At 37.3% G+C, this 15,625-nt stretch overlaps 1 protein-coding gene across 4 annotated transcripts in view; it reads left to right on the top strand.

Moving 5' to 3' along the window:
- Slc12a1 (solute carrier family 12 member 1) overlaps positions 1-15,625 on the top strand; it is an 82,199-nt gene that overhangs the window by 41,763 nt on the left and 24,811 nt on the right. For all 4 annotated transcript variants that reach the window (XM_048332982.1, XM_048332979.1, XM_048332980.1 and 1 more), the window contains exons 16-20: positions 3,703-3,802; positions 4,550-4,661; positions 9,621-9,761; positions 12,101-12,207; positions 15,542-15,624. In XM_048332982.1, the coding sequence (XP_048188939.1) occupies positions 3,703-3,802; positions 4,550-4,661; positions 9,621-9,761; positions 12,101-12,207; positions 15,542-15,624 (543 nt within the window). The remainder of the gene's footprint in view (positions 1-3,702; positions 3,803-4,549; positions 4,662-9,620; positions 9,762-12,100; positions 12,208-15,541; position 15,625) is intronic.

Below are 15,625 nucleotides of genomic sequence, written 5' to 3'. Positions count from 1 at the left end.
ACAATAATTAAACTTGCTGAGCACCTATTATATGACATATGTTCATCTAATCTTCATAGTAATGTTATACACTAGTCTCACTTTACGGATGAAGAAAATGGGTTTCAAAGACTTGACCATTTGCCAAAGTAACAGTCCGGATGTGATGGGGCTGACATTCTTATCAGAGTTAAGTGATAAATTATAACAAATCCTACAAGCTTTTCCTGATCATTCCTTTTTCTAATGTCTATAGACATTACAGACTCAACATTGAGCAATTAATTATAATATAATACGGCAAGTACCACAAGAGCAATATGAGCAAACTGCTGAGAAAGGAAGATAGCATGGGAAACCTTGCTGAGGGTTGTCTTAAGAAAACTTTCTTGGTTCATGGATTGTCTTGCAGGGTCAAGCATCCTATAGGAAATTAATAAATATGTACTGGATGAACAAAGAGGCTAAACTTAAAAGAAGCAATTAATAAGGTACCAGGATATGGTGAATGGGGCAGAGTCAGGGAATAGATTCTAGGCAGAGGAAAAACACAAGTAAAGGACAAATACAAGTGTGTGACATGTTTAGGATCCCACACAGCTTTAATACACATGAATACTTGAGTGCTAAGAAGAAGAAACACAAGGGTACACCTTGAAAGGTAAGTTAAGGCCAATTAAATGAGAAACTTCACCATTTGATAAAAGAATCTGGACCTATGAAAACGAAGACGATCCCTTAGGATGGAGAAACATAAGATGTTTAGAGCCCAAGCAAAGACTGGATTCAAGTGGGGAGACACCAGGCAGCAGGTGCAGTGTTGAGAAATCAAAGCCCTCATTGAACTACCTCCTCTTCCCTTACCTGCTGGCAAGGCAGGGATAGTAGCCACCACTTTGGAGGCTTTTCTTTTTTCTTTATTATTTTACACATTGATGGGGAGGGGGCTTTTAATGAGGAACTTTCCAAATTGCATGTCAATTACACAACTGTGGATTGTAAAAACATGTGCTTCAGATTTGTGAATCAAGTGCTGTTATAATCCTAATGTGCTTACACCTTTGATTTCACTGTAAAAATCTTACCATATGTAAGGAAAGCATGACACATCTTTTAATGTGGAAAAAGCTCAGCCCTTTTTTTTATGTAGTCTGTAAGTTTTGACAAACTTATATAGCCCATTACCTACCACTGAATCATAATGTACCATTCTCAAAGGTTTCTTTACAATTCTATGGAGTCAATCGCTCTCTGCCCCCAAATAGCTCCTAGAAACTGTTTTTCTAATGTCTGAACCTATAGCTTTGTCTTTCTGAGAATATCTTATAAATATCGCCATATAGTATATAGTTTTATGTATGCCATTTTTTACTTAGTTCAATGCTTCTAGATGTATCCATGTTGTTGCATGCGTGAGTAGTTTTTTTATATTGTTGAGTAAGAGTCTATTATAACAACTGTGTAAAAAAAAATTCTATTGTTATTGGATAGTTGGTTGATACCTGCACTTTTTACAGTCCAGGGTAACTACATGTAAAGCTGCTATCGATATTCATACTTGGAACTTTATATGGACCTATGTGGACTCTTGGGTAAAGATCTAAAAGTCAGATTCTGTTTACATACTAAGTGTATACATAGTTTTATAGGAAACTACCAAGTTGGTTTCCATGGTAACATTTTTTGTAATCATTTTTGTTCCCATTCCTGCCAACAATGAGTGAATCTCCTCATTGCTCTACATCTTTATCAGCATGTAATAGTGTTGTTGATTTTTTTTTTTTTTTTGCGGCCCTGGGGCTTGAACTCAGGACCTGGGTGCTGCCCCAGAACTTCTTTTACTCAAGGCTAGCACTCTACCACGTGAGCCACAGCACCACTTCTTGGCTTTTTTGGTATTTTATTGGAGGTAAGAGTCTTGCAGTCTTACCTACCTGGGCTGGCTTGAAAATTTGATCCTCAGATCAGATCAGATCAGATCAGATCTTAGCCTCTTGAGTAGCTAGGATTACAGATGTGAGCCACCAGTGCCTAGTATCAGTTGTTTTCTTAAGAAGATATCATCGATGCAGAGTACTGCTCACTGTGATTTAATTTATTTTTTTTTCATTGACTAATGATAGTGAATATCTTATATGCATTTCATACATTTTCTTTAGCTGTCTGGTTAAATCTTTCAGTCACTTTTTAAAGTTGTTTTCTTCTTCAATATTCATTATATATCCTGGAGGCAGATCCTTTCACAGTATATGTTTTGGAAACATTTTCTCTGTCCCTGTGGCTTATACTTTGTTTTGAAAACAGAAATCCTTAATTGTTATGAAATCAAATTTATTTTTGCTTTATTTATTTTAGGGCTTGGCATTTTGTAAATGATGTAAGATATCTTACCTTAACCTAAGGTCACAAACTTCCATAAGTTTTAACACATTCTTAATGACAGTAAAGCCTATTATCTACTCGACGTTAATTTTTATATATTGTGATAGGTGGGTTCAAGATTCATTTTTTTTTTTTTTTTTTTTTTTTTGGCCAGTCCTGGGCCTTGGACTCCGGGCCTGAGCACTGTCCCTGGCTTCTTCCCGCTCAAGGCTAGCACTCTACCACTTGAGCCACAGCGCCGCTTCTGGCCGTTTTCTGTATATGTGGTGCTGGGGAATCGAACCTAGGGCCTCGTGTATCCGAGGCAGGCACTCTTGCCACTAGGCTATATCCCCAGCCCTCAAGATTCATTTTTAACAGATAAATGTTCAATTGACCAGTACAGGTTTATCACTACAAAAGAATGAATACTATAAGGTATACATAGTGCCTGGAGCCTAGCCAATACTTAATATCAATCTTTTTATCTGCCATTAATTAACTGGTGTCACTTTTTGAGTAGGGAAAACAGACTCTGCTCATCATTTCATGTGGGTCTGCACCCTCCTATCAGGGACCATCCCTCGTACAGCTTAAAAAGAATCTCGTTAATTCTTCAATCCATTAAAAAAAAAAACAAAAAACAAAAAAAACAGGGCTCAATGATGACACAGATGGTAGACCTAATCTAAAAAAACAAAATAAACAGAACATTTGAGAATGTGACTCAGGTGGCAGAACTCTTGCTTAGCATATCAAAGGCCCTGGGTTCAATCTCTAGTATGGCATATATACAAGACTAACCATAAAGGTAAGGGTGGTGGGGATGGTAGCATTGATCTCCCTTGTGATGAAATTATGCTCTGAAAGTTCGAACTGAAATTTTGCAAGAGAACTTTCACTCTCTTCATGGATCTAAAAGAAATCCTAAGTTATTCAGTTTTACTATTCCATACAGAAAGATGACTATACACTGTCCATGAGCACAGAAATCCCTTTTTTTTTTTTGCTTTGAATTCAAGAATTTATGAAAATCCTTTCAACTTTGCCTACATCACCCCTATCTCCCAGCCATTCGTACTAAGCAAGTTTTCTGGGACTGCAGCTTTGCAGTCTGCTGTTTAGCTGGAAAGAAGTCTCACTTCTAAGGATTCACATACTATTCAAGGAAGGATGCAATGCTCTTTCTAGGAAATACAATGCTATATCTTACCTAATTTGGGCACTCATCATTGCTTTTCATAGCCAAGGAACATTATAGAAGGGATTGTCTTGTTTTGTTTTGTTTTTTAAGAAAAAGCATTTATGGTGTACATAGGAAAGGTCAATGTTATTTGTGCCAATTTCCTCCTTCATCTACAGATGTGAACTGGGGTTCCTCCACACAGGCCCTCTCCTATGTGAGTGCTTTAGACAATGCTCTAGAACTGACCATGGTGGAAGACCACGTGAAAAATTTCAGGTAATGCTGGCTTTTCAGGCCTCCTGGCATTCTCCATTAGCAGTGGCTTTCCTCTATAGAAGACAAATACATTGGTTATGAGTTTTTACAGGGATATTCCCCAAAAACCAACAGTTTCACAACAGCACTTCTTTCCATTAAATGCTTCTTTCCTTCCACACTGAGCAAGGCCCACCCAGAAACAGCCTCTCACAGTGTCAGGGGGTACCTCCCATGCATCAAGATACAGGAAGTAGTCTAAATAACCTGATTTCTAGAGAGATGTTCCCAAATCCCCATCATGGATATTGTCTCCATTCTGCTTAATGCTTTATGGCTTACCTAATTCCCCACCAGAAGTAGTGTTTGTCACTCTTTATTAAGTGATAGCTCATTTTGAATAATATTTCACTAAACAAGCTTGCAAGAAGATAAAGAAATAAAGTTCAGAAATACTGGTTGGAGAGGGGCAGGTTGTGTTGAGATTTGGGGTAAGATGTCCAGAGGAAAAAGACAGAGGGTGCCCCCCCCCCAAGACTACCTTTGTCCTGTCATGTGTTCACTGTGCTAGTTAAAGTAAGAATTCAAAGATGGAAGGATGGATTGTATAGACAGGATGAATCAAGATTTCGGGTGGGAAACTCAAAATGAGAGAGGTGGTCTCATTTAGCCAAGATTTCTATGCCTGCCATTTCCATGAGTGAGAGGTTCTGGGCTCACAGACTTCTTGGGATGGCCGATTCTCACATGGTCTTTTCTTCCTTTCAGGCCCCAGTGTATTGTCTTAACAGGGGGACCCATGACAAGACCTGCCCTCTTGGATATAACGCACGCCTTCACCAAGAACAGCGGCCTCTGCATCTGCTGTGAAGTCTTTGTGGTAAGAGCCGTTCATCCAAGCAAAGTCCGTTTTCCTCTATGCTCACCCTGGGCTATTTTAGGCAAGCAGACAAGACAGATGCAGTAATAGGAAAATAGTCTCCTCTCTCTTGATTCCTAGAGCAAGGACTAGCAAGAGCCCATGACCCTGAATTTAAATGGGTAGATCATATGTATTTCTGATTTCACAGGAGACCACCTAAAAGTGATAAATACTTCCAAAGGATGGCCTGAGTCAAGAAATAAATTGAATGAAAGCATTTGGGGTGATAACTGTCCACAGAAATTTAAAAGACTAGGATGAGCCCGATAGAGCACTGTTATACAGATTCACCAATGAGGAGAAAATCAAACATAAATGCCTGAATAAACAGCTGAGTAAATTCCCTTTTGATAAAGAAGTTTATGATAGACTAATAATAACGTGCTGGTGGTTTCTCTAGGGAAAGTATTCAAATTCAAAGTAGGTGATAAAATTTAAGTCCTAATTATTGATCGATTTCTCAAGTGGAAGGAAGCATTAAAATTAAGGTAAAAATAATTCTAAATACTCCACAAATGATCCTAACCCTACTTGTATTCCTATAACTCTGTCTCTCCCATGCTGCCTCTCTTTCTCACACATATATAACTTAAAATTTCCATCAATCAAAAAAATCTTCATCAACTAATGTATCTTTATACTTACCTATTCTGCAAAGCATCTTCCTACAGTTTTTCTTTTCTTTTTCTGCTACTCACTTCAAAACAATTTTTTATTTCATCCACACAAGAGCCTACGGGGTAAAAAAAGCAAAGAGGTTTTTTTTCTCAATTTTACTGATTAGAGACAGAGAAATTCAGGAAAATTAAATAATCATACTGGATCACATGACATGCGAGTGGCCGAGTCAGGATTTAGGTGTAGACCACCTAAGTGTGCTCTGCCTTACACCATGACGAGAGAGCCTCAGCAGATTGGTATTCTTGGGAATGCTGTTACAATCAGGTGTCACTACTTCAATTTCCAATGTCTGCCAAGAAATGGGCTATCAGGAAGCAGTGTGACCCAAGGGCCAGCCAGTTCTGCAGAGACACAGAGGGCTAATTTACTACATGCTGCTGTGAGCGGAACCTGAGCATCTTTTCACACTTGATGATATTCTAAATGCTATATGAATCACATTGGTCATATTGTATTTCTTCTCAGTGCTTATATGACAGTAACTCAAATATCACTAAATGCAATTATCCAGCAAGGGGTGGAGAGAATCCTACTGTGTATCTAAGATTGACCGATTAAGTAACGACCAGCTGTGACTCCAGAGGAATTTCTAAAAGCTTATCAAAACCCCTCATCTCATATTATCAACTTTGGTGCCCTGGATTAGTGGATTTCATTTTGGCCAATATGATATAGAAGCAGTGTGGGTGTTTTTCTTCTCTAGCAATTCAGAGAAAACTTAGTTTAGCCGGCAATAAAAAATCCTCAGGAATGGAAAAATGAACTGGCAGTATAAAAAGTCATATATTGGCAAAGGAGGAAAGGTCTTACAAAGAGGTAATAAATATTGCTTTTAATTAACTCTTTGTTGCATTAACTATAATAAAAAATTAAGATACTAAAATATAATTTCCTTTGAGGCAAGAACCTAAGTCTGTGTGACCCTGATTGTTTGACATATATGTCACATTACATTATACCTTACTGTTCCAATCTCTCTAATGGAGGGTCCAGGAGTCTTGCTCCCATTTTCTAATAGTCTCTTGGGGACAGAAAACAGTAATGTATCAGTTAAATGACTTTCTAGTGAGTTACTTCCTCAACCAAACATTGAGCAGAATGTTAAAATAAAAATCGGAGCTAGGTGCCAGTGGTTCACATCTGTACTCCTCTGTTGAAAACTCTTTGCAGTTCTTTCCTATGTGCTGTGATGCATGCTCTTAGCTCTGCCCTTCATTCATGGTGAGGCAGTTCATTAAACAAATGTTAATAATCCCACACTACTGAGGAGGTTGAGGTCCAGGGGATCGTAGTCAGGCTAGGAAGAGAAGTCTAGGAGATCCTTCTCCAAAATAACCAGCAAAAAGCTGGTCTGTAGTTGTAGCTCCAGTGGTAGAGCACCAGCCCAATGAGCACAAAGACCCGAGTTTAAACACCATACTGCCAAAAAATAAAATAAAATAAGATAAAAGTTGGAAAGAATATCACCTGGCTCAGATTCTCTTATTGGATCTTATTGCAAACTCCTTTGCAAACTCTTTTTCATAATATTTATTAATTTGAAATAATATCATATCAACTTCTCCAGACTAATTAGAAATTGTTTTACCTACTTCTGAATCATTGTCATCGTATATACAAAAAAATCTGTTTCTTTGTTCAAATCTTGAACTGATTTCTACAGTCATAGTTTGAAATTCTGACTAAAGCTCTATCATCTATTAATTGGGTGGTAAAGTCCTTTTTGTGATTATGACATATATGAATGTTGAATAATTGCATTGCAAGACACCTTTTCTCTTTGTTAGTTTGCTTTATCCTCAATACATTTGCATTGCATCCTTGTTTCTCATTAATAAGTGTGCTACAAGGGTATTATGCTCCCTTTTAGCAAAAAGAGACTTTGCATGAAATATTTTTATGACTTCTCAGTACGGCAAGCTTAGTCATTAAAATAAATCTCTCTGTCACAATTAATATTTAATCTGGATTTCTGTAATATGAATAGACATCTGCTAGACTGTATTTATTTAAATAAATGCCATTTTCCTCTGGGGTTCATAGTCACTGTGGTATGACTCAATATACTAATGATCCAATCATCATTTTAGCCATTGTTTTTTTCTTTATTTAATGGCTATTGTTGTCATTTAACTTACTTCAGTAAAATGCTTCTCCATTCCTGAGCAGTAGGTGCATCCAGAATGCCTACCGATAGATTGATAGCTCAAAATACTGTACATTGATAGTCTGGAAACCGGAACTAAATTTGATGCAAAATAATATATCTTTCTTTAGTCCAGGTCTTCCTGTCTAATCAACTTCTTTCCCATTTCTCTAACTTTGCTATCTTCATTGAAGATTCTTTTTAATTTTAATGTAAGTCAACAAAAATGATTCAGAAACTGGCAGGCCTTAGAAAGCATATTGGAAAATCACAATATATTAAAAAAAAAACTTGATCTAATTTAAACAAAATATAAAACAGATGTAACCCCAAGCTCATCTAGTGTTGTGTAAACAGAAATATAGTAGGCATCACATGTGGGAGTTAAAACCTTCTCATGGCCAGTTAAAAAAGGTAAAAAGAAATAGGTAATGCTATTTTAATAATTTATTTACCTCAACCACCTAAAATATTATTTTATTCAATCAACATGGAAATATTAATGAGATACTTTACATTGTTTTTACACTGAGGCTTCAAAATACATTATGGGTTTTATATTGCCACTATCTCTCAATCTGGATGAGCCCCATTTCAAATGCCAGGCTATCATACCAGGCAGTAACAACCAAAATAATTACACAGCATACATAAAAGAAGTCAGGGGCTGAGAATGTGGCCTAGTAGTGGAGTGCTTGCCTAGCATGCATGAAGCCCTGGGTTCGATTCCTCATTACCACACAAACAGAAAAAGCTGGAAGTAGCGCTGTGGCTCAAGTGCTAGAGTGCTAGCCTTGAGCAAAAGAAACTCAGGGACAGTGCCCAGGCCCTGAGTCCAAGCCCCAGGACTGGCAAATAAATAAATAAAGGAAGGTAGGTTTGTGACACACCAAAGCTACCCACTAGTTAATGACAAAGCCAGATTCAAACCCAACTCCCTGATTTTGTGTCCTCTCAGCTCCAATATAGAACACACATGGTAGGAGAATTAGGAAGAGGGCTTTAATGAGATGGTGAGCACTCATTCAAATAAGAAAAATCAATGTCAGAGACTCTTTTCTAAGACATAGTACTGAGCAACATATTATTACTCCTTAATGCAACTATGCAGGAAAGAGTTTATTTCCATTTTTAGAATAAAACTTCAAAGTTCAGAGATGATCAAAACCTCCAAAATGGCCAATTTTAGACTAATTCTGCCTGACTGCAAAGCCTAGACTCCTTTTCACACATCCCAATGTCCTTTCTCTCCCTATTAAAGATTCTCTGAGACTGTCTAATAACCAGCAGCATCTATGTAAGCGGGGAGCCTGGCAGAAGTGCAGAATCTTGAGTGCACTACAGACTCACAGACCACATTTTGTCAAGATCCTAAATGAAATGCAAATTTTAGTTAAAAACTAGTTTGAAATTATAAAATGCCCATCACAGCACCTGCCTTCTTTTCGCTTAGTCATTTCTACTCTTTTTAAGTGATAGCTATGTGAATTTATGTTCCCACCAAATTCATAGAGTGAGAAGAAATGTTGATTTGAGTGGTAGTGTATCAATACTACACAGGGAAAAGTGACACAAGGGCCTTCTTACAACACAAAAGAGCAATGCATCCGCCTAATAGAATTGTCAAGATGTGCAAGGCATGGCAAGATTTGCAGCTCATGTGTTCCGGCTCCCAGGAGCTCTGTCCATTTCTGGAAATTGGGCTCCAGTGGAGATTTCTTTGGTGTTCTTAAATGTAGCTCTTATGATTGAGCCAAAGGTTGATTGTATACTTATCCTGAGCCTCCTCAATCACATTTTCAGTTCTTTTCTTGTGTGCCACCATGCCCTCAGCTTTTCCCTTCATTCACTGTGAGGCAGTTCATTAAACAAGTGTTAATAAGCCTGGGCATGTGGGTTGAAAAGTGAGTAATGAGAACGGCACAGGTCCTCTCCTAAACAGTGTGAACCTGTTTAGGAAGGTGTTTTGCCTTCTTCCCCATCTCCTAAGTCAATAGGGCATTGCTGGCTATTTCTGTCTTTTAGAAAACAACAGCAAGTGTGATGTATAACAGCAAGCCTTCTAACTGATTTTTCATTGCATTGTACAGGGACCGCGCAAGCTGTGTGTTAAGGAGATGAACAGTGGTATGGCTAAAAAACAGGCTTGGCTTATAAAGAACAAAATCAAGGCTTTCTATGCTGCAGTGGCAGCAGACTGCTTCAGAGATGGAGTCCGAAGTCTCCTTCAGGTAAGGCTGGCCTCGAGGGAGTGACCCCAGGAGCAAAGGGTAATTAGCACCCCATGTTTATGAAGCTCCTGAAACCAATTGCTGTGGGTAGGCAGCTAAACATCAGACCAGTGCCCACGGTGGAGGAATTCATTTTGAATTCCTGAGAAGAGGCAAGGCTAGAACAAAAGGAGGGAGGCTCTATTACAGTGAACTAGGAAGGATACTTTGGAAACAGAAAATGAGGTTGCCTTTGGCCACCAGCGTACATTCTGTTCCCACACTTATTGAAATGCAAATTTGTTCTACTGGTTGATGACATTCAGAATCCTATTAAAACTTCAAACTATTTTTGTAATCTTATACTTCATACAGCAACACAAGTCAGACATTCTTTTACTTTCTTTCTTTTGCAAATGGTGTGAGGGCAGCTGCTAGACGCAGCTGAATAAATGCATGGGGATCGGGGCATAAAACCTCCCATCCTCCTGAATTATTTCCAGAATGTTGAATAAAATGTAGTAATCCCTATAGCTTAACATTAAAGCCCACAGTTCTCCATCTTTCTTATCCTTTAGTCTTTCTTCATTTTTCCCCTTCTTTACTTCTTCTATAATAATTACATAAATTTTTTCTTGGTTCCCATCTCTGTAATTTAGCTGCCAGAAAACCTTTAATGAGAGACTCAGAATTGTGAAATTTAGGCTTCTAAGTTTTTTTGCGCTAATATAGCTGAAAGCCCTAGTTCCATGTATAACAAATGGTGCGTTTGGCTTCCAGAGTCACCGTGCTTAGAAGTGTCAGAATTAAGGGCTGTATCCAGAAAACTTATAGCTATGGACAGAAAAAAAAATATATATATATTGCTTAAGATGTAGTATTTTGGTATTAAGATTGTCTGATGTATTTCTGAGTCTAATACATCTGAAGAATACTTACCTGAAAAGTATCTGTGCAAATAGAAAACCCACTTCTGAAATTATTATTAACCACAACAAACTGCTTTCTGTCTCTATTAATTTCCTAAATCATGGAACTAGATGTTATTGCACAATGCTGATTTTTCTTTTAGTAGTAAGTTTCTTTTCAGTAGCTGTTGGTTAAATGTTTTGGGAAAAGTTACACATTAACATAGAATTACCACAGGAGATTTATAAAATAAAACCAGTTTTATGTAAGACTGGAGAAACAGATATGAGATAGAAGGGGCAGGGAGACAATCAACATGGGTATGGAAAGAAATCTTATATTGGTTGAGAATGGTCAAAAAAATTGACCATGTATAAATTCATGTGAATTGCTTCAAATAGAAGTGTAAACCAGATATGTCAGGCAAATGGGCAGGACAGAGTGACATTAAAGCTAAGCATTGCCAATTATTGAATTTTGGATAGAGGCTTCTTTCTATCTAAGAAGTTATACTACAGGTGTCATATCCTCAAACTCTAGAAATGGAGAAGACAATGTCTTTACTTCTGCATGCCTACCAAGGGCCAGAGGAGTGCTGTAAAGAGGTGCTGGGCTACCTGTGCATTCTTAGAGCGATACTCTTCCAAATATGTGGGAGGCAAAGCTTATTTTAGGGACCCTCCATCACTGACCATTTCCTTCTATGTGTGACTCTACTCTCCTTTGCATTTTATACGTTTGTAGTATATTACAAATACCTGTGTATCGTGTCTGGTTCACCTTATTCTCAGCAACTCCACACCAATGTATAGGCTTCACTAATCTCTCACAGTGCCTAACATATCACTTTGCAATTAATAGATGCTTGATCATATTGCCAAATTAAATTTGATTAGCTGGAATTTGATAGCCTGTCAGCTAACTTCTGATATGGAAGATAACCACTAATGATACTGTTGTGCGGGAAGATTAGGTTTTAGAAACATAATTCAGTCATTCTGCAATAAATACTATGAGAGATCTCAGTGATGCTTGTATATAAGTATTTCCCAAACATGGATTTTATTACTTGATGACATTATGGACATAACAGGTAGAAATGAGCTTCAAGCCACTAAGTTATAACATGCATGCTAACAGTTAAGCCAACCCTTACTTGATTTTAAATTATTGAACCATTTTAATGAGTGTGTCAGAAGAAATGCAAATGACGGCTAATTTAGAAAAGCTACATTTCTGTCATCTAAAATCCATTTATGGCTGAGATGATTTAGAACTAATCTCTCTATTTTATGCTTGGGTATGAGCATGAAGGACATGCACTAAAATGTGATCTCATCTTCAGAATCTTCAGAACATTACTTCAGTAGTCTTTGGACATTATTTTTCATTTGCTATAGTAGTTTCCCAGTATGGTAAGCATTGCCTGTGTGTTTATGTCCTTCTTTTAGGCCTCAGGCTTAGGAAGAATGAAGCCAAACACTCTAGTGATTGGATATAAAAAAAACTGGAGGAAAGCTCCCTTGACCGAGATTGAGAACTACGTGGGAATCATACAGTAAGTGATGGCTTCCATGACAAATTCTTGTTTGTAATGCACTAACCAGGGCAGTACATAACTGTAAGGCCGGACTAAATTGCCTCTGAATTCTTTAGCAAAATGAAAAAAAAATACAATAGAAGTGGAGGGCCTTTGAATATCAGGAAAACATGGCAGGGGTAACAGGGTCAAAGAAAAATGAAAATGTCTAGAGTCACAACTTTAAAGTATATTTACAAGTGTAAAAGCAAAGGACAACCAGAAAAGGAGGGACATTTTTTCTTTCAAAACACCCAGAATTTTGGGTTGGCTGCTATGTCCAGTTTAATGTGTTTACCGTCTCAAAGCACAGGAAGATCCTTACACCAGAACTTCTGCTAGTGTAGCAGCACTGGTTTATGCACAAATGTGAATTTTAGATGGTATGTGGCATTTAACAGCTAGGCATTTGAAAGGCTTTGGGGAAGAAATAAGAATGGTAGATCTTAAAGGACCAGCAAGCACCACACTAACATCCTTAACATGAACTAACCTACTTTAATTCTCTGAGAAGCCCTTAAAATAAGCATTAATCTTGTTCCCACTTTACAAATGGAGACATGCTGGAAAATGAATAGCGTAAGTAACAGAGATAGGATTCCAACCCAGGACTATACAAATTCAAAATTTCACATGACCCCAGTGCTATGCTGCCTTGTTCAAAAGTAGTTATAGACCTATATATTACCTAGCTTGGTTTATTCTTTTGAATAGGAGATGATAAATTCCCTACTTTCAGAGAGATACATTCTAGAAAACTTTTTTCTATGCTTGAAAACAATCAGACAAGAAGGGCAATCTTAGCTAAGCCTAATAACTATCTTTTGTGTCAACAAAATCAGGCAAGACTTACTGAATCTGGATTTCACAGCTCAGCACAGCATAGCACAAACAGAGTATTCCCCGAGAGTTCACATTACACCGGGAGGGGATGGCATCCAATGAGCATCGCATTCATCATTATTTTAGGCAGACTGAAGAAGTTCATGAAAAAGAAGTTCACTTATTTGTCTTTTTCATATGAAATGCATTATTTACTCAGCATAGAAGAGCTGGTCTCTGTGATCGCCATCTTGCTCCTGATGGTGCTCTGTATTCCAGAGGCTCAGAGAGGAAACCAGGAAATCAGGATCAGTGTCTTCTGGGGCTCAGCAAACAGCATTTTGATATATTTACAATAGCAATCAGTTGCTAACCAGACATAGAAGTGAAATGTATCTTCTCCCTCCGTTCTTCAGACGCTTCCATAAAATTTCTTCTCACCCTGGGGAGCAAAAGAAGGGAGGGACAAAAATAAGGAGACAGTAGAAAATGTATGAATCTTCAAAGAATTCATTATTTGATATACAATTACTTAGGCCCTTCTTCTGGCCTCCTTCTTCTTGCCATCCCAAACATTCTAGAAATTCAAAGGGATCAAAATAATTGAACCCAGAAATAATGAACCAAGGAGGCCTCTGGCTTTTACAAGTTAGTTATTGCGTTTCCTGGTAATAAAGTTCAATGTTAATTAAAGTGGCTCAAATTTGTACTAGTATAAAACTTAGCGGGGCTAGTAAAGTTAAATGACTTTACTACTGTAGCAATAGATAAAAAGAGGAAAATCCCACATCCATATTGCATTTTCCTTTCTGATTTTTTTAATTCCTTAAAGTAAAATACAGTGTTAACACAATACTAGTATATACAGGAGGGTAATATTCTTTGAATAAAAGATTGTAAATGTCTATGATACTCTTACATAGAATCTGTTTCAATGCCTGTCCTAACAAAATTCCTCAACTTAATGGCTTAAAACAATACACCTTTATCTTGTTGTTCTATGTATATCTAATGTATGTCTCATTTTACCAAAATCAAGACATGAGTCTCAGGAGACCCTAGAGCAAATCCCTTTACCCTTCTATATTCTAGGGATGATCTACGTGTAAGAACAGCTCCTGGTCCCTTTCCTTAATCCTCAAAGCCGGCAATAGCAGGTCCAGTCCTTCTCACAACACATTCCTCTGACCTCCTCTTCTGCTTCCTAATTTCACTTGCAAGTACCCTTGTGACTACAGTTAGCCCACCCAGGCAATCAAAGATCATCTCCCTATTCCAACTCCTTAACCTAATAATGTACACAAAGTTCCTTTTGCCAGGTGAAGATATGTATTCTCCAATTCCAGAGATTTAAAATGATCTCAGAGATGTATTCTCCTAGCTAACAAGAAATTCAAACCATTTTTATGGAACACATTATCTATATTTTATAATCAAAGTCAATTAGAAACAAGATTTAATCATGCATGTTTACTTTGTGACAAATTGTGCTAGAATGGATCTACTTTGTTAAAGATCATTTATCAAATTTTGAATGGATATTTATATTACACTGAAATTATCTGACAGTTCAGGTTGTTTTTGGTTATTAGAAAGTTATTTGCATATACAGTAGGGAAACACAAACTACATTGTTCTGGAGGAAAGTCATCTACTGATAACAGGTTCTGGGTTTCAACTAAAGAATATTTAGCAAGGAAATCTCAGGAGAGAATGTTTATAGATGACTCAAATAATTAATTGGCTTGCTTCCATATTTACAAACAGAGGAACCATACATTATGAGACTAAGAGGAAATAAAGAACCATTAGTTCTACTCTAGATGATCTAATTTCATTGGGTTGGATATAGAAAAGGCACAAGAGGTATTTTTTTAACTACTCAGGGTTGCCATGAAAAAAAAAGCATTTCTCCATATGGTCTGTTGAGATCTAGTTAATGGTAAAACTTCCCCCAGATGGACTGGAGACATTTGTAAACATGAATTTGATGACAGAAATGTAAAAAAGGCAAGGCACAGTGGTGCACACCTATAATCCTAGAACTACAGCAATAAAGTCAAGCAGTGTTCTGGGCCAATATGGAATAGAACACAGTGAGACCCTATTTCAGAAAATAAAATAATATGTGAGTATGTGTGGGGGAGAGGGGTTGCAGCATGTAAATGCTGTGTTCTAAATATATTATTGATGGTTTTGGATCACTCTATAAAACATTTAATTATTTTTAAAGTGTATAATAGGCTGCTATGAAAAATTTGAGTTGGCAGTATTGAATAACTTGGCTATGGAGTAAATGACTTGTCTCTATTCAAAATATAGCTTCGAAAGGGATAAAATGAGAATAAGCAGCATCAGTTCTTGTCTGTATTCTGAAGACTTTTAGTAGTTTTATGGTTTCAAGATTGTAGAAGCAAGTTTTTGTACTATCGCAAATCTTAAGGATTAAAGGAATTCTTTTAAAACACTAAGACCCTTGCTTCCCTTTCAGTGATGCATTTGATTTTGAGATTGGCGTGGTCATAGTCAGAATCAGCCAAGGGTTTGACATTTCCCAAGTCCTTCAAGTACAAGG

This window comes from Perognathus longimembris, chromosome 23 (genome assembly GCF_023159225.1).
Source record: "Perognathus longimembris pacificus isolate PPM17 chromosome 23, ASM2315922v1, whole genome shotgun sequence".
In the NCBI taxonomy this organism is placed as follows: domain Eukaryota; kingdom Metazoa; phylum Chordata; class Mammalia; order Rodentia; family Heteromyidae; genus Perognathus; species Perognathus longimembris.
Note: the sequence above shows the minus strand (reverse complement) of the source record. Positions and strands in the feature narration are given on the sequence as shown.